The sequence below is a fragment of the Pocillopora damicornis genome, chromosome 11 (genome assembly GCF_964200805.1).
Source record: "Pocillopora damicornis chromosome 11, jaPocDami1.2, whole genome shotgun sequence".
Classification (NCBI taxonomy): Eukaryota; Metazoa; Cnidaria; class Anthozoa; order Scleractinia; family Pocilloporidae; genus Pocillopora; species Pocillopora damicornis.
Window position 1 is genome coordinate 21,858,127 of NC_142680.1, and position 20,102 is coordinate 21,878,228.

General features: G+C 38.1%; 3 protein-coding genes and 1 pseudogene across 3 annotated transcripts in view; 2 read left to right on the plus strand and 2 right to left on the minus strand.

Annotated features, from left to right (window-relative positions):
* Positions 1–20,102, minus strand: part of LOC149038238 (uncharacterized) — a 155,601-nt gene that overhangs the window by 110,060 nt on the left and 25,439 nt on the right. The window lies entirely within an intron of this gene.
* Positions 839–6,759, plus strand: LOC149038253 (uncharacterized). Its single transcript, XM_089186465.1, has 13 exons — positions 839–1,033; positions 1,171–1,457; positions 1,828–1,927; positions 2,161–2,451; positions 2,757–2,830; positions 3,182–3,364; positions 3,671–3,844; positions 4,321–4,467; positions 4,675–4,755; positions 4,898–5,072; positions 5,302–5,362; positions 5,600–5,666; positions 5,833–6,759. Exons 1-13 carry the CDS (start codon positions 881–883, stop codon positions 5,879–5,881), a joined length of 1,842 nt encoding a protein of 613 aa, XP_089042591.1. The 5' UTR covers positions 839–880; the 3' UTR covers positions 5,882–6,759.
* Positions 13,809–15,558, plus strand: LOC149038254 (melanocyte-stimulating hormone receptor-like). The gene is made up of 2 exons (XM_089188371.1): positions 13,809–13,926; positions 14,538–15,558. Exons 1-2 carry the CDS (start codon positions 13,809–13,811, stop codon positions 15,368–15,370), a joined length of 951 nt encoding a protein of 316 aa, XP_089044497.1. The 3' UTR covers positions 15,371–15,558.
* Positions 15,632–17,667, minus strand: LOC149038255 (uncharacterized; annotated as a pseudogene).

Sequence of the window (20,102 nt, forward strand, 5' to 3'; positions counted from 1 at the left end):
AATGAATTACACTTCGTTTAAAATATCGAGGAAAACGAATTTTTATCGCCATTCTATGAGCCCGAAATAAGGGGTATGAAGATTTGGCCTTGTAAGCGAGCCGTCTAGCCCACATCGATTACCCGTATTAAACGAAAACACGTCTGCTTGTGTCCAACAAAGCTAGAGAAATCAAAATGGAAATAGTTGATTTTGCTTCAAAGGGCCTGATTACATTAGATGGGCTGGCCTGGTTTCCCGGGCTCTCCCGGAATCAGTGTAATTAGGCCCTAAGTTTCATGGGTTCTGTTTTCTAAAATTAAATTAAGGCAAGTGGGATACGAATGCACAGTCTTGATGTTCTTTTGTTACTGTATTTATTTTTGTACAACGCTAGTGCTTGTAAATTTTTCAAAATATTCAAAATGTCATATAATGATGGTAATTTTGATAAAACTGCAGTATGTGAGTTGGAAAGGAGTGAAAGATAATACTATGCTTGTAATTTATTAAATGTCTGTATTTGATGTAACTTACATGTAAGATGTTGATGTAATTATCAAGCAATACATGTCTGCTTGGAAGGTTTATTTGGATCCAACATTGTAACCAGCTCCTAGTTGGCTTGTTAGCTCAGTTGGTAGAGTACTGTACCGGTAGCACAGAGGTCATGGGCCCAAATCCCATGAGGGCCTGAATTTTTTTCAGGTCTCATTTTAACTACTAGTTCAGTAGTTTTCTTAGCTGTGAGGATCGCATACATCTCACAAGTCTGCTTGTTATTTCATACTACTTGTATGACTATCGTAGTATGCACAAGTGAGCCTCAAATTTTAGTAAGGACATGTTTTGTCTTCAGGTTGCTTCAAAACAGAGGAATGGATTGTCATGGAGCAGAGCCATGGATTTAGTTACTGTCGAAACAATGATCCAGAATTTCAAGGAAAGTGGGGAATTGGAGGATAAAGATCCTGTACTTTTGATGTTTAAACAATGGCCACAGTCTAAAAAATACCAAGATAACTTTGGTAAACTTCCAGGCCTTGAACAAAAGGTATGTTTTAAGTTATGTGTTGATCAATGGACAATTAACATATTTTTTAATGTAAATCAGGCAGACAATTTGTACCAGCAAATTACAGTATACCAGGGTAATTACTAACATGTTGAATGCTGAAATGATTCTTGCAGACAAATCGACTTTTGGAGATTATGTTAGAGAGTGAGCTGAACTCCAGCAATGAATACCAGACATTCAGAGATGAAGAAGACAACACCAGGAGAACATTGCTCCACTACGCTGCAGAACTGGGGTACTTATATGTCACCAAAACTCTTGCAAAGAAATGTCCAGGGCTTTTAATTTTAAAGACAGAACAAACTAAGGAAAAAAGATCCATGCTACCAGTTGAGTTGGCTTTAGAAGCAGAAAATGATGAAGTGGCTGCTTACTTGGTTAGGGTGATGTGGCATGAAAGGTACAATAATTGATGAAACATAGAAGTCTAACTAACTTTAATCATTTAAGGGGGTACGTTTGTAAAAAAACTGTGATACTGCATTGGTTGGAGAGTAGAACAAGATAATTTGGTTTTATCAAATAAGTTTATAATGTAAATTGGCCATCAGAAAGAGTTTCAAAGCTGATGTTTTCAAGCCTAAGCCCTTAACCCATCAGAGCTAATGAAGGAATTGTGGGTTGTGTGTGTGTAATTTCTTCATTCGCTGGGATAACGGGCTAATGCTTGAAAAAAGTAACTCACTCCTATATAATTGTTGTCTCCCATCAGTTAAAATTAGTTAAGCGCACTACACTTTTCATTCAGTTGTTATTTTTGCTGTTAATAGAGTCCAGGGATTATTTTATTGGAGACCTGAAGTTAATGTAAGAAATCCTCAGCCATCTCTCTTCAGTTTCAAATCCATTATTGAGAATCCTAAAATGAAGGTGAGCATTTAAAAGTTGTATTTATCAACTGCAAGATGCATGACTGGGTCACATAAAAAATGCTCATTGATTTACGTCAAATCTTAAACACAATTTAGCATGTACTCTATATAAGCCATGCAGATCATTGAGGAAGACAACATTGTAACAGTTGTATTATTGTACATTTTGAAAATGTATTGTGTTACTGCATTAGGGAATTTATAGTTGCCATTTGTATGTGATTACCACAGGAGACAGTAGTAGCTGTACTAGACCAGATGATGAATCCCCACTGGCCACACCTTCCAAAATGCAAGGATAGCTATGAAAATGAAAAAGAGAAGGAGGTAATTGAGGGTGCTTGGCGTACAATCACAGATGATCCTTTGGACTATCATTTTTATTATCATATTTTGGATGCTGATGAAGGAGGACGGCCCCCAAAAATCATGATGCCAGGAGGATATGAACAGACAGAAAACAAATATTTCAACTGGAGGGACAATTCTTGTTTACATGTCATTGCAAAAAGCAGAAATATGGTAAGTTTAAAATTTTCAGAAAAGTAATTCTGTGTATAGTTACTCTATCCTCATTCCTATGTTTGGAGAAATGCATGCAAGGGTTATCCACAATATTTTATTCTTTAGTTTGATTTATCAAGGGTTTGGAGCAACACCTTTAGGTTTGTAGGCTGATTAGCCTAGATGGGGCTTTTACTGATCTTTACCAGCTTATCTAGTTGAAAATTTTTGGCTGGTACAGGGAACACAATTTCTTGCTGTTCCAGTAGTATAACACTCATATCCTTGCTTAGACATTCCTTTTTGGTTTTGTGATTTTTCAGGAGGCCCTCCAACATCCTGTGGTCAGAATGCTGGTGAGAACAAAATGGAAAATTTATGGAAACTTCTTTCTCAGGTGCATGTAAACCTAGAGGAAATACAAAATAGGTTACCAAATATTTTCCTTCATTGGCTTTAAATAAAAAAAAGATGACTTAGTTGCTGCAAGCTAATGGCAATGTATTGGAGCAAAAGAAGGGTTTAAAGAGAAGAAATAGAGACTGAGGTTAGGGAGAGAATTCCTGGAGGATGTCTTTTGAATGTTCCAATCCATCTGCCAAATAATAGATTTTTTAGATGCCTTGATATGGCCTTTAGATCTGTTACTTTAGAGAGCTGAAATGAAGCACAAATGAAGCATTATCACATATATTTATAATGTAAAATTTATTTACACTAACTAGTAATGTTGCTTTTTATTACACAGCCTTCAAGCAGCATTGTATGTGATCTTCTTGCTGTGTTTGTCATATTCTCTGCTGAGTGCTTCCACAACAGTAGACCCCACCCAATATGGGGGTGAAGCAGACGTAATGCGTGGATTTTGTGAGAATTTCACCCTTATTATGGTGGTGTTTTACATATGTGAAGAAATTAATCAAATGAGATTGTAAGTAAGCAATTCTAGTGAGTATGAAATCAGGTTAGCACACCATTTTTCGCCAAAGCCCAGGAAATTTTACCATTTGCAAGTGTTCATGTAGGTTGATATAGATTAGGGAAGACTTGGTAGTAGTTTAGAGGTGGAATTAATTACTACACAACCAACTTTGAGCGTTTGCCTTTTGTCAGATTGAGTAGAGGTGGTGGAATTGTTAGGTCATGGTAAGGTCATGGTAAGGTTAAAAACATAAGAATGAATTAATTGAATGAAAAGTGTTCTTTGTAAACTTTTAATCTGTCTGATTTCCCTTAGAGAGGGGAAGTTGTACTTCACAGAATGGATGACCCTGTTTGACTGGTCAGGCCTGTTGCTTATCCTGTGTATAATACCCTTGCGGTACACGCAAAGTAAAGCTCAGTGGCTTGTGGCATCTTTAGCTTTCTTGTTCAACTTCCTGAGGATCTTTAAGTTTTCTTGCCTGACAAGGTAAACTGCATCATAAGCTACATTTGATAGGTTTGAGAGAATGTCAGCAAATTAGAACAAGAAAATCATATCTGTGAAACTTACTCACACAGTTGGCTTAGGTTTGGATTTTGGTTAACAAGCCTAATTTATAATTAGTGCAACCCCACCGTCTTGGCGCCTTCATGATGGAAATTTGGAAGTTTTTAAAACGTCTCAACGAAAAAAGGTATAGAATAGAAAGAGTAAAAAAGCGTCCTAGGAGAGGAGACAGACGGGAGTAATGGAATTAAAAGAATAAAGAAGATGGGCAATTTGGTTAAGACAGCCAAATGCTTTCCATGGAGCCGACGCATGGCAACGTGTCGACCCCCCCTGAAGTTTTATTAGAAGACTGTTGAAAACTGTTATATTCTTATTAAGTATAATTCGAACATCATTATGTATCACATAACTTGTGTCCTTAATGTAATAGAACCGTGTATATTTTTTTTCAGGACAACCGGATTATACACAAAAACCTTGGCTAAGATCATTTTGCACGATGTGACAAGATCCATGGCGGTTTTTATTGTTATCTTTTTCTCCTTCTGTGGTGCTTTGTCTTTATCGCTCTGTTACTCCGATGAAAACCAACAGTTTAGGTATGTCTTAATCTTGCTTGCTTAAATGCTACTGAATAAATGTGGTGAATTATTTGGTTGGCTGATGTTTACTCTGCACTATCTGCGAATTTTAGTTGGATGAAATGTATATGATAACACCTGAAGTGATATGAAATTTCGGTTAATGTGTTGCAGATCAGTCTATGTGTTACAGTCCATGCTAAATCCATTTTTTTTTTACATTAGTGACTTCGGAGATGTGTTATTGAGTGGCTTTCGCGCGCTCTCTGAACAAAGACCAATTGCTTACGATAATTCAAATTTCAAGTGAGTTGATTTTTATCTGAAAGGTCGAATATGTTTTTACTCCGTTTACTTGTTCAGATCTCTTTACCTTAAGATGAGTTTATTACCACTAAGATAATAGGTGAAACTAACCACGTAAGAGCATTTGATTTATTCCTTGCAGCTGGCTCTCCATTCTGTTAATGATGGCCTACATGGGGATCGTGATAGTGATTCTACTCAGCATTCTCATTGCACAAATGAGTACGACCTACACACAGGCCAAGAAAGTCGCCCGTCTGGAATATGATGTGGATCGTATTCTACAACTCACACGCATGGAGAGATTTCCTTTTCTGGTAAATGAACATTCTTCGCTAATGGAATTGTAGCATTTTATCATTAAGCGTGCACCGGTGTTCGTGATTGACGCTAAGTGGCAGCGTGCATTAGCGCCATACGTGACTGTGAGCGTGAGGAGAAGAACGTACCGTTAGGGTAGGAGGGGGCTTAGGTATAGTTGTATTCTTATGCAATTGAGGGGTGGCCTCATAGACTTAATTACTTTTACATCTTTTCTTTATGCAGAATCTGCGCGTGAAGTATTACAAAGAGGGAGACTGGATCAGTGAAATGAAACTCGCCCAAGGTCTGCGTGAAGTATTTAACCGGGACTACTTTCACAAGAATGTTTATGCGTAGTAATCTGGAAAAACATTTTTTTTTTAGTCTTGTATCCTATTTGTACTTCTCTGAACGAAGGGAGCTGAAGAAGACCTTCGGCTCAGTTGATACTCAGTTATAATAGAAAAGGAATAATCTTTCTCGTGCCTTAACAGCTGTAAGGTTCTTTATCTTCCTAAATATGATCTTGGTTTGTTTGTAGATCTTCTTGAATTCAGTGAAGATCGCAACCCTTGGGAGTCGGTGGAAGAGAAACTTACTGCGATTCGGTAACAATTATTTGCTTTATCTTATTTCCTATCTTTCCTGCTATCGGCCTAATTTTTGAACTCGTTCTCTCATTACTGGACTTTCGAAAAGATCGACTTCCTTGTACTCATCCTTCTTTGTTTCAGCAGTCATGTTTCACACCTTCTGTTTTATTTTCTTGTACAGGGATATGATGAGGAAGATGGTGAAACAGATGAGGCCTGGAATCGGATGAATGGAGCTTTGTATGCCCCAGTCCCCTTTTTATGCGCCGATTTCTTTAGTCATTTAACTTGTAATTTTCATACGACAACGTTGACGCTATGAGATTGGTTGAAGGCTCTAAACCTTATCTGCTTCTTTTCTTGTTTGTTTTCTGTGGTATATTCGTAAGAAAACAAAAGAAAGGCTAATGAAAACAAAATGAGTGGACGTAAAGGGGCCAGTCAGTTCTAAAAGCCAAGCGTAGTATAACATGCGTTCAAGCAAATCGATTAGTCGTAAATAAACGTTTAGTACACAAAAAAAAAGAAAACACCACCGAGCTTTCTTAAAACTGTTTGAAAAGCTTCATTTTGTATCCGACACTCTTGACAGTAAACTTGAGTGTGATTAACATTGTATGCTTACGAAAAATGAAGGTCAGCTTTGAGAGAGTTAGCTTATAGAAATTACTAGTTTTTGCTTTGTTTTATATAACCACAAGACTTCTCCCACAGAATTATTCATGAAATGTGAGGTTAATTAGGAGATATTTAGTTTATACAGAGTTCTTTTATTTATCATTTTACCACGGATACTTTTATTGAAGAGTTTAGCGTACAATGAATGAAAATAAACTAAAATCAACAAGGACTATTGTGGGAAAGACTTCTTTGGGTTTCATTTCGAATAGAAGATTTATCAGTAGTATTTTGCAAATTTGCTACGTCGTACTGTCAGTCCTACTGACTTCAAAAACTGAAATGAAGAGCTTCATCGTAATCTTAGTGGTATTTATGTATGCAGTAGGAAGTCAAGTGAAAGGTCCTGAGTTGTAAAATTGGAATACGTGACTTGCACAGACACCCTCTCAATACATTACCATTAAAAAAAAGCTTCTGCTGTAATCAATGTTAAAGGTCTCGGTTCATGTTAGAACTTGTTGTGAAAAAACAAAACAAAACCAAAAAAAAGACAATTAAAACAAGTTAACAAACACTACGTCGATAGTAGGTCAAGAGGTTGTCAGTCTACGGCACTCGAGAAAAAGAATTGATATCACTCGGGGAGAATGAATCATCTGTCGCACACATGAAAGCTTGGTCCAATATACCAGAAAACATATAATCCGCAATGAGTAGCGAAGCCTCAGCGGGCTCTACTTTCGAATTTTGGCAAAAAATTTATATTTATCTCCCGTTCTCCCCTATCTTAATATTGCTTGGTGATAATATAATAGGTTACTTAATTTTTTGCAACACTTTTTTAGGGGGGAAAAAGGGACTTTCAAGTATTAGACATGGATTACAAGATATCTGTTTATTATGTTTAATGCATGGAGGGTTGTCGACTACCCACTTAAGGGAGGCGTTCCAACTGCTTTTGCCACTCAATGTAGCTTTACCAATCGCCTTGATAATGGGGCCGTAGATTCTTTTGATTGAACTTACTGGTGCAAAAGGATTATTTCAAAGGGGCTCAATAGTTATCCATGAGCAAATAGGCTTAACAGTCTTTTTAAAAAACTTTGCACCTGTCGAATGATCGTTTCATTTCCAATTTTACTGCGATGCGAAACGTAAAAGAATCAGCCTTGTTGAATTTATCATTCTTTTCTGGGCTTTAAATAAGGCTGAGGTCCTACTATCCATCTATTTTTGTGAAATTTTGATTTAATATGGCATATTTTTACCTATGTCAACATTAGCCTAATAAGTAGCCAACTGATTTAGACACGCATAGTTCTATTCGCTATTTAACTTCTGTATTTAACTAGAGATCATATTCAGAAAAAAGTCTATACCCGGGAAGGAGTATTTGAATTATTTTAGCGTTTTAAAATTCCAGAGAGTTGTTTATCAAGGAGAGATACATTCCCTTCAATGGTTTCAATAAATGCAAGGCACTTTTACGGGCAAAAGATATGAAGTTTGTCATACACACTGATATGGATCACTCGCGCATTTTAAATAAGTAATTGGTACTGAACTAAGGCCTAACTGGAAAAAATTATCAGTGAAGTGAGTTTTAACGAGTATTGGGTTAGCAGTTACCGGGAGGAAGCCACCCTATATTGCCATATGATGACAATAACAAATCTAACAGATGACGAAAAACAAACGGAAACATTTCAAAAAAAGAAGACATGCTCCCCTTCTTTGGCTGGAGGACTACAATATAAACCAATTTATTTATCAACAGTCAACATTCTCCTTCTCATCACAGCATTTCATGGCAATTTTCTTATCCTTGTTGCCCTTCACAGGGAATCTTCCCTTCATCCACCGTCCAAACACTTGTATCGTTGTCTGGCAACAACTGATCTGTTGGTTGGTCTTGTTAGCCAGCCCTTCAATGCTGTTTATTGGATGCTCGTGGTTCACAAACGATACCCAAGGGACGCAGCCTACATAACAAGCCATGCATTATGTGTAGCTCTGTGATGACGATGGCGGCCATAAGCTTGGACAGACTTCTCGCCCTGTTGTTGGGACTGAAATACAGACAAATTGTGGCTTTGAAGCCCACATATATTTAGGTTTTATCTGATGCCGCTGTTTTAAGCCTCATTTTAAATTACACTTGGTATACTCACGTAACCAGGCCATCTTACTTATTGATATCAATCACTTCGTACACAAAGATTTTTGGCGCCCTTAGTCATCACATATATTGTTTTAACTACCTTTTGGATTGCAGCTGCTGTTGCTGCTTTATTTACCATTTTTGATCACCGTATAACCTTTTTTTATGGCATTCTAATTTTACCATCTTGTCTGGTTTTCACTAGCCTCGAACTAATAGATCTTTCACACTCTCGGTCCTAATGACACTTGAGTACAAAATCACGTTCAACATCAGCAAAGCCACCTAAACGCACCGAACGCAAGTACAGTTATTTTTTATTGTTTGTTCTGTGCCATATGGTGTTATGGAAATCGTTACCAGCAAAACATATTCATCACATGTAGCTATCTTTTGGGAAATAGCAGTTTCCATACTTTACTTTAACTCAACGTCAAACCCGTTGAAGTAAGACAAATACTGAAGCAGATAATCAGACAAGCTCTCTGCCGTCCATGGACTTAAATCCCGTTTGAGTTTCAATGGCCTTTTTTTTTTTTTACAAAGTTACACTGTAAAATGAAAAGAGCCAAATTGACCCCAAAAGCCAAATTGGCCCCAATTTCTCGAGGGCCAGTTTGGCCCATCAAGGTTCGTTTTGGACTATTTGAGCCAAAACGGGCGTGACAAGTACCATTTCGACCCCTCCAAAATCTGAATTGGCCCCTATGAATTCTACTTTGGAACTTTTTCTCAATTTGGCCCTTCCAAGACCCAAGTAGGATTGACCAATTTGGCCCCAACGAGGTGCAATTTAAAAAAAAAAAAGAAAATATGAAAATAATTTTCTTTTTTCGATCATATTTCGTTCCCTATACTATTCCTTATAAAGTGTTCAAATTTTCAACGGTTCCTCTCGTAACTGAACACCGAGTCACACAACGAATTAATCGTTGGCTTTTTCTCGAGACGTGAGCGTGAGCTGGCTGTGATGGCATTAGTCGAACCTAGACCACGTGCGTCGGAAACAATAATGAATTATAGCAGCGAATTCGTCACTGAAGAGGCTGTTTCTTGGCTACAGTCGCATGGAATGAGACTTAAGAAAGGAAAGGTAGGCAAAAGAAATTTCTTAACAACGTATTTTACTGCAACTTTGCATTCACAAACTTGACCGCTCCATTGATCTTTGTTCGTATCTTATCTCGCAGAAAAAGACGGTTGCGATGGCCAAGATCTCCTTGCGGTCGCCCAAGATGCAGACGTACCAAGGCACTACATCCCTATTATAAAAGAGGGTCTAAAGCTCAAGAAATTGATTGCAATGAACGCTGAACCTAGAGATGACACGAGTTCTTCGTCGGTACGATAATTAATTTTCCCACCAGAGAATTTGACGCATGAATGGTTCGCCTCTTCTCCCGAGTCTTGTTGAGTCTCAGCGGTTTCGCAACTAAAGTCACGTGATCAAATTTTGGCGCCGAGAGATAGAGACGGTTACAGTTCGAATACTGCATTTGCACAAGATGGATTTAACTTATTTCAAGATTCTCTGATTTTAGGATCTCTCACTCTGAATTCTTAATCTTTTTCTTGAAAAGATGAACTGATATTTTTATGTCTATGTCTTTGTTTGCATCCACTTAAGCTGATTTTTTGGCTCTCACTCTTTCAGCGTGCAGAATCAAGTCATTCCAGTAAGACGGTTCAAACGTCGATTGATGATTCAGAAAACATCAGCGATTATGAAAATTTAGAGGTGGCATTGGCACCGAAAGAAATGGGTAAATCAATATTATAAATCGCTCAAGGATCTCTGTTTTACGGACGAGGCGACAGAACTGAGCACTGTCTAAGTAAGTTCTTGTATATTAAACTTAGCAGGATGGTGAAGAGTACATTATCGATTACTTTCTTTCGATTATATCCTAAAGGAAAACACACAAGGTGCCAGTTGGTCAGTTAAAGATGACAAATCTCGGGGATTGCACCTACAAAAATGGCGAGATTTGCTTTATTTTTATTGAAATATATTAGATATGTATTTACTTGCACCATACATAAAACAAAGTAAACCCAATTTTTAAATCTGGTAAATTAAAAAATTAGTGAATTGATAGGATGTTATCAGACAGTTTAATTTTTTTTGAAAACAAATATTTACCTACAGGTTCCTCCTGAATGGCTTTCGAAATTCCAACTACCATCGAGGGTAAGAAACTTTTCTTTGTTTTGTTTTTTAAGTCTACAAGCAATCCTTATTTATTCATGAATACTGAACTAAAACTGAAGTGCATAGATGTATGATTTCTTTTCTTGATAAGTACATATACAGTTTGGTGAAAATACATTATTGATGATCACCATTATTGTGTTTTTACTTCTTATGCACAGTTTGCTTACAAATTATTTGCAACTTTGTAGTTGCAAAAATTTACTGTTCTCCGACAACAAATTAATTTGCTCATTTGTTTGTTTTTTTGTACAGTTCTCTGCCTCAGTAGAGTTGGATACCCAGAAGGGATATCTCATCAGCAGCCTAAAGTACTCTGAGCAACAGTGGATTGCAAAAAAAAATTATTGCAGAGTATCCTTGTATGGTTAGCAGGATACTAGACTAAGTTGACTAGGAAACTGAATGGATTGGTATGGTCTAAAAATCTATTACTTCACCTCTTCTGCTTGCAGTGAAGAGAGACAATTTTGTGGTGCTGAATCTCTTGCCTTAAAATAAAAAGTTGCAAAATAATCACTCTCACCTTTTAAGTTCATGACCTTTGTTCTTGTGTGTTTGTCATCACATGCATTTAATGAAGTTGTGACCATTTTGGAGGTACAAGTCCAAAAAACTGCTACTTTGGTACTAAGATGAACAGCTAAAATTTCTGAGCCCATTTGCCAATGAAGTCCAGATACAAAGGTTCAAGTACTTTGGGGTTGTATTAATTTTGCCTTTTTGTTTAGTTTTTTTGATTTTGCAATTTTTTAAAATATTCCTGTTGTCAAACCATTAGATAAATATTGGACATAGAATAGCTGATTTTTTTCAGATATTTTGGGAGTCATACATTAGTTTTTCAAGTCTTGAATGGGAGACAAATTACACATTGAGCTAAACTTCCACTTCCATTTCTGGTGTTTTAGCTTATAGTTTTAGAAAAACAATATATATATACATATATATATATATATATATATATATATATATATATATATATATATATATATATATATATATGTAAATGTGGGGGTAGAGTCTACCTTGGCATAAAGTGCTCAATGCTGTGGTAGTAGAGCTAAGTATACATAAGTTAAAGAATTAAAGAGGACACATCAATTCTCTGTGACTCTGAATTTCGCACCTAAGCGCTTGTCAGACAGAACTTTTCTGTCTGACAAGCACTTACGCACAAAACTCAGTCACAGAGAATTGATGCGTCCTCTTTAATTCTTTAACTTAAGTGTGTGTATATATATATTCTTTTTTTCTGGCTACAGGCACTTTTTGCACTTTGGCTTGATTTTAATGTGGTTGTAAAACTTGTTTTTATTGCATAGAGTAGCTGATGTTGATTCAGCAATCAGAGATTATGTCCAGCACAAATTTTAATTGTTGGAGATCTTCAATACATCAATCACCTGAATATAGTAACAGAGGGAAGTGTAATTTGTCACTTCTCATAAGAAAAGATTCTCGATGCTCTCATTGGGTTACTTGGCTTATTTATATTTTCTTACAATCGGTCAAAGGCAATTTTGACTTTTTTTAGAGCAAGCATTGCTTGAAATTGGGTACAGGCAGACTCTTGTCGCTGTTTCCTCTATTTTCAATGACTTGGCAAATGCCTGCGGTAGTACTTGCTGATAGTTTATATTTTGATAATATCTAGAGTAGTAATATGAGTGCATGTATTCTCACATCCACTGGAAGAATACTCTTTGCTGCTCTAAGGCTCTTTGTTTTTCACGTGCACAAATCAAACAAGGTCTATATTCTTGTGCAGGAACTGGACCATTTGTTGCCTCTGTCTTATTTTGATAATTTTCTGTACTTTAAATCAGTCTTAATTATAAGCTGCTTTACATTACCACATTTGCTAAGTCATTGAAAAGGGAAGCTTTACTCACAAGTGTCTCTTGGGTGTAATTTCTTGCAATGCTTGCACTGTTAAGAAGTATACTGATTTAGGGAAGAGATCTATTTTAGAAAATGGTTGAATTAATGTTAAATATGTATGTATGTTATATTCTTTCACATGATGTTTCAAAGTTTGTCTGTTTTATACCACAATTAAGATTCTTAATAACTGTAAAATCAGGTAGCATAAAAGGTTTTTACATAAACAATATCTAGAAGCTAATAAATGAGTGTTTGAAAGATAAAGTATGTAGTGTATTTTCATTATTTGAATGTAAGGGGGAAAATCAGCATGGAGAGGAAAGAGCCCTCTACTTCTGAAGTGGCCCACATTGGAGCTGAATTGGCTCTTTTTAAAGGGGCCATTTGTGAGAGGGCTGAAATTTTGGGGGCTGTTTTGGCCCCTATAAATTTCAAAGTGGCCCCTGTATTTTTCAAATTCACCCTTCACATGTTCCAATTTGGCCCCTACAACGGGGTCAATTCAGCCCCAAAATTGGTGCCAAAAACAGCCCCATTTCAATGGGGCTGAATTGACCCTAAGCGAGTGCCAAACTGGACTCACTCGTTTTGGCCCCATTTTTGGGGCCAAATCAGCTCTATTAATTTTACAGTGTACGGTTACATTAGATATTCGATTTCATTAGCGTGCAAACTGTTGTTGGTATGATCTATTTCCATATGAAAGACAACGAACGATAACCTTAAACATCCCAAGCACATCATTGTTGAAGTGAAGACACTTATCTTCGATACAACAAAAGATGAATAAGGAGAAAAGTCTCTTGCACGTATGGTCTAGAAACAATTGCTTGAGTGATATCAATCCTCACCGAACGTTAACCAAGTAAAGAGGGTTTTTCTTTGCCATACTATTCAAAAATGATGATAACAGAATTGTTCAAGTGAAGGCACTTATCTTCGATACAACAAAAGATGAATAAGAAGAAAAGCCTCTTGCATGCATGGTCTAGAAACAATTGCTTAAGTGATACCAATCCGCAATGAACGTTAACCGAGTAAAGAGGGTTTTCTTTATCGTACTATTCAAAGATGATGGTAACGGATGTCTTCAAACTTGCCTCTCAATTCTTATTGATACCTGAGGCATATGGAAAATTCGTGGTACAAATTTACCTTTTTTGACACCCCACACGGTGTATTTTTGCATTTCAAATCAGAACGAAGAAAGTGATTGAGGCTCGATCATTACAATTACAAGTAACCGTAAGGGAAAACGTACATCGTTTGTAGAATGATGGCGGCAGAAAATTCAACGGGAGATGGAACGCAGATGAAAACATTTGAAGAACTTGTATGTTCCTCTTCTTCGGAGGGCGAATTGCGACAATACTCCTTGCAATGTGATCATCGCAGTAAATTTTCCAATTTAAGCAATTGGAAAGAAGAAGCCTGAAAAAAATATCAGGGCTTCAACGGGATTCGAACCCGTGACCTCCGCGATACCGGTGCGATGCTCTACCAACTGAGCTATGAAGCCACACATTGGGAGCGAGGTCAATTTATTGAGTTCATATCTTCCCGTGCAGTGAAATGACGTGAAGTTTTATATGACATAATTCATATTTGTACTGCGGTTGTAGATGAAAGTGAAATGTGATCATCGCAGTAAATTTTCCAATTTAAGCAATTGGAAAGAAGAAGCCTGAAAAAAATCAGGGCTTCAACGGGATTCGAACCCGTGACCTCCGCGATACCGGTGCGATGCTCTACCAACTGAGCTATGAAAACTTGACCTCGCTCCCAATGTGTGGCTTCATAGCTCAGTTGGTAGAGCATCGCACCGGTATCGCGGAGGTCACGGGTTCGAATCCCGTTGAAGCCCTGATTTTTTTCAGGCTTCTTCTTTCCAATTGCTTAAATTGGAAAATTTACTGCGATGATCACATTTCACTTTCATCTACAACCGCAGTACAAATATGAATTATTTCATATAAAACTTCACAATACTCCTTGCGTCTGTCAGCAGTCATCAATTTCTTTTCCCTTACAGCATTTCTTGGGAATGCCCTGATCGTCGTTGCACTTCACAAGGTGGCTTCCCTCCACCCGCCGTCCAAACTCCTGTACCGTTGTCTGGCAACGAGTGATCTGTTGGTTGGTCTTATAGGCCAGCCTCTCACTGCTACTCTTTGGATGTCGGTTGTTTTCGAACAGTGGAGACTTTGTCGATTCGCATGGGTAGCAGCCTCCATTTCAGGGTATGGATTATCTTTTGTATCTTTGTTGACACTGGCAGCCATGAGCGTGGACAGACTTCTCGCCCTGTTGTTGGGGCTGAGATATAGACAAATTGTAACTTTGAAGCGCACATATATCATTGTTGTTGCTCTTTGGATTGTAACCGTTGTCGCTACTCTATGCGAGGCGTTAGGCTCTCATATAGCGCCCTGGTTCGGTCGAATTGTCATCCCATGTTGCCTATTAATCTCGTTTGCTTCATATGCAAAGATTTTCCGCGTTCTTAGTCATCGTCAAGCTCAAGTACAACATCATGTTCAACAACAGCCGAGCCAACCAAATGCACTGAACATGGCGCGATACAAAAAGGCAGTGTACAGTGCACTGTGGGTGCAGTTAGTGTTACTTGCTTGTTATGTGCCTGTGAGTTTAGTGGGAATTGTGATGGCTCATAGAAAAGGAAATTCATCGCATTTAGTCGTCGCTCTTGGAATAGCTAATACCCTGGTTTATTTTAACTCGACTTTAAATCCGTTTCTTTACTGCTGGAAGATTAGTGAAGTAAGAAGAGCAGTTAAGCAGACAATCAGACAAGCGCTTTGCCGTCCACGGGGTTAGATCTTCCATTATACTCTTTTTTAATTGTTTCAAGCGAGTATGTAGCGTGACGATGCTATTAGATAACGCATCCCGTCGGATATGTCATTTCATCATAACCATTATAATTTCCTCAAATGTGATTGGTGCATTAACTGCTTTATTTTTTGCTAATCATTCTGTAGAGCTGTAATCGGACAGTTGAAGTAGTCAATCACACTAAGTCCATTCATCCAAATCCACCAATCACAGAATGCTAAATTGTAGTTCTATCTCACACTGTTGTTTAGCAATAGACCTTAGCCTTTTACCTGTGACATTCAAGAGCAAACACTTAGAATAAGAGCGATTGGAGGAATTGAGGGTTGTGTGTGGGTTTTTATGAAGCAAGTGGAGCCACGCCATTGGTGGGAATATGGTGACGAGAAAACAGGAATAAATTAGTTGAATGAAAAGCGCTCGTTGATTCCGTGGGGATCAAGGGTGCCGATTTGGAAGATAAATTTTTGTTCTAATGTTTTATGGCTTTCCGAACTGCCTAGATGTAAGGAAAGGCCGCAAACTGCCACATGCTGTATATAATGATTGGGAAGATTAAAGTGTCTACTGACTGGTTTGGATGCGTCCTTGTCATTTCTTTCCACGTCGCGAAGGTGTTCTCGGAATCGGTCACCTAGTGTCGTCTTCCTGTTTCGCCGATGTATAAATTATTGCAATAAGTGCAAGTTTTGCAGTAAAATAACACTGGCGGAGGTACACGTATAGTGATCAGTGATCTTAACGGATCTCTTGGGTCCCGATATTTTCTCTACGTTATGAACGAAAGAACAAGTTTTGCATCGTGAGCGAGCGCATTTTAAAGTTCCAGATTGATCATTGGTTTAAAATGAACTCTTGACTAGAAAGTTGCCTATGTTTTTGTCACGTTTGAATGAAATAAGTGGGGGTTGCGAAAAGATAGTGCCAGTCTCTGAATCGTTTTGGAGTAATTTAAAATTTTTAAGAATGATAGATTTAACTGCGTGGTTGCGAGGGTGAAATGTAAGAGTAAATAGAATGCGGTCAGTGTTATCGTTCTCAGCCGTTTGTAGTGCTGACTGTCGATCAATTTGTTGGGCACGGTGGTGGCCCGCTTGAACGACAGAGACAGGATAGCCACGTTTATCGAAAAACTACCGCATTGCCTCTGGCCCTTCGGACAAATCAGAGTCGTTACTACACAAACGACGAAATCTGAGAAACTGTGATAAAGGTATGGAGTTCTTGACGTGTGATGGATGTGAAGATGAATACAACAAGTAACTGTGTTAATCTGTAGGTTTGTAGTAAACACTAGTGCATAAACCGTTACCTTCAATTGAAATTTTAATGTCTAGAAAAGCCAAAGAAGTGTCGCAAATTTCCTATATTTAAGAGCTGGATGAAAGGAATTGATGGCGGTTATAAATTGGGTGAGCTCCTCTTTGGTAGAGGAGGTAGCGCCGATGCAATCGTCAATGTAACGGCTGTAGAGTTCAGGTTTTGGGCCGTGGTATTGACTAAAAATTTGATGTCCGATAAAACCTACAAAAAGATTGGCGTAGCTGAGTCCAATTTTAGTACCCATGGCCACGCCATTAGTTTGTTTGTAGTAGCTACCACTGAATGAAAAGCAATTAAAGTGTGAGCGCTAGTTCGACCAGACGGAGTAGTGTTTCAGAGCTAGGTTCCTTAACAGTGCGATGATCGAAAAAATGTTTGAGGGCCTGGAGACCATTGGGAATGACAGTATAAAGAGATGTTATATCCATAGTCAAAATAACTTTGTTTTGGCCGAGGAAACTAAAGTCACGAAAAATTTAAAGTGCGTGTTGGCTGTCCTTAATGTAAGACGAAAAAGTTTTGACGATAGGTGCCATACGTTTTCAACTCAGTTGTTAACACTAAATTACCTGCTATACTCTCCCACCGACGCAGCACCACAGTTTCTTTAGAAACTTACTCCTTTATTGTTGTATAAATTGTTCCACTGAACTAGAGCAGTGAATGCAACTATGTTCACCAGCCGAAATGCGTGCACCTTTCAAACTCAATTTGTTTGTTTTCTATAACGTTTAGCGACGTTCACCTAAAATGGATCTATATTTCAAGTGTGTTTTTTTCTTTTTATTTTTCATGTCAGTAGGTGACCATTGTGTCTTTGGAGCCCAAATTTTTTGCAGGAAAAGTTCGTCCCCAGATATAACATTCAAACATTCATATATACCATTTGAAAAATGAGAAGGAAAAATAGCACATCCGATCCTGAGGAACTGAGAACAATTATTTACAAGTTTTCAAAAAGGATCAGTCGCTGTTTATATTTGCTGACATTATTTTTACTGTCTCAATCATCTCTGAGCTAATAATTTAATAGACAGTGAAAACGTTTTCTCCGGCTTTTAAGAGAGCAAACGTCAAAACGCAAACGCAAAAGCACCAGCGCCGTTGCGTGTTTCGCCTGTTTTCCTGCCAATCGGCTCATTATTTTGTGCAAAAGTGACTTTAAAATGCAAACGCACGCGCACTACCTTCGTGATAGCATAGTTCTATTAAAGATGGGGATGGAGATTCACAACACTGTAGCTGTGTCTTGTTGTGGGTATTGTTCAGTGTCTCGATTTCTTTGTATAACTGGCAAAATGGGAGTAAAATTTATTATCTAAAGTAAACGTGAATCGAATTTCAGTTATTCAGAATTGATAACGATGATCATGACTGATTTTGTTTCAGCCTTTTTGAGTCCAACCCAAGAATTCAAGACATAGTTCCCGCCTTTACGAGTTTGAAACTTGAAGCCATAATCAACTCTCGATCTCTGTATCTTCACGTCAGACGAGTCATGACTGCGTTGGAAAATGCGTTTCTTTAAACGACGCAGAGGTTTTCATCGAGTATTCAATTCAGTGAGCTGTTCATTAACATTTTTCACGTGCGTTGCAAAATATTTTAAGGATAAAAAACGCAATAGCGTCTATTTTTGCGCGAAAATATGTACGGATATTTGTCCTTGGATATTATCTGTTCCTCGAAGCTCACAGCTTCCGCATCTTGGAACAGAAAATTCGAGAAAATGACCGCGGACAAATATCCGCACTTATTTTAGCGCCAAATTGGAGCAATTGTTTATACAGCGCTGTATGGTGATTTAAAATTGAGTAGAGAGAAGCATAGTGCTATCTAGGAGTATACATATTGTTGTGAAGCGTTATCTAGTTACTGCATTTTACGGATTTCCAGTGCTACTCAGGGGTATAATGTTGTATTGTGCTGTATGATGATAAAACTTGCAGTAGAGGGATGTATAGGGACGGGGAAGAGGGGCATATAAGAGTGCGTATTGGAGGAGACATGGAGTTTAATAATCGACGGAACGTGTTTGCTCATAATGAATCTCAAGTTGCCATCGACTATCTCTCTAAGCACTATTGTAACTTATCCTTTCTTAATTATTGTTTTGTCAAAACTCTTCCCCAGGGTCTTCTCTGCGTCCACATCCGAGATGGCGGCTACCGACTCAGTAGAGTCCGGCTGTGGATTGGCTTGCCGCCATCTTGGATTCGCAATGTAGGTGGACCCTGGGCGAGAGTTTGACCCATTCCCAATCAGATGATAGAAGAGGCCTTAATTTGGACATTGAGGGACTCGTTTCGAACTAAATGCACCGATTATGTCGCCGCGACTTAGAGGGAGCTCTTCCACTTTATAACTGCTATTATGATGAGAGGACTGAGGAGAGCAAGCACTGGCATTCTGTGGACTAGGAATCAATCGAAATGAAAACCGAGATTTTACTAGAGATGACATTAAGAGGACACCATCCCAAAGTGGACAGAATACGCATGATAACAACTACTATGGGGTAGTAACGAGGTATATGAGTTGTAAGAAGCCTGACGTTGCGCGAAGATTGAGACGAATGAAAACTGAAACAGGCAAGGAGATAGTCGGGTCCTATGAAGCGCGCAGAAGAATAAAGTTGAGGGCGATAAAAGAGGTGCGCGTAAAGATGGGAATAGAGGAAAATTGTGATGAAAAAAAAAAAAAAAAAAAGGAAGGAACCAGAGGAAGGAGAAAAAAAAGGGATGCGCAAATGTGAAAAGGTGTAAAAACTTGTGGGAGGAAAAAGATAAAAAAAGGCACACACGTATAACAGTATGAACACGTCCGTCGGCGTTCAAAACCGTGTGGCAATACGGAGAATGATAGACAGTGAAAGAGACACAATCGAAGAGATGACGCGCTTTTCTTAAGGGGGCGGGGGCTTGAAACATGTAATGTTAGTACACTATTAGCTGCACACATTATTAACTTGGCGCGCGGGTCAAAACAAGCATTGATGTCCCCATAGGATCTGCTTTCTCTTACGTGCATCCTAAGAATATGGAGACAGACAACTAAAATCAACGCAGTTTTTGTATTTTATACACTGTATATTTCTCTTACCCGAAGAAGTAAAAAAATAAGCACAGTAGAAACTGCATTAAATCGTTCAAGGCATTAAGTAAAATACGCGCTAAACGGAGACACTAAAATGAACCCATTTACTCCCAAGATTGATCATAATTTAAATTCTCCTCACGGTATTAATACACCGACAAACATGGAGTCAATAACAATTAGAGAAAATCCAAACTGGAGGATAATCTTTTACTAGAAACATAATGTTACATCGAATTCTCGGAACAAGTGGCAGCAAAGAGAAACACATTCTTATCAGATGGGAGAATTTTTC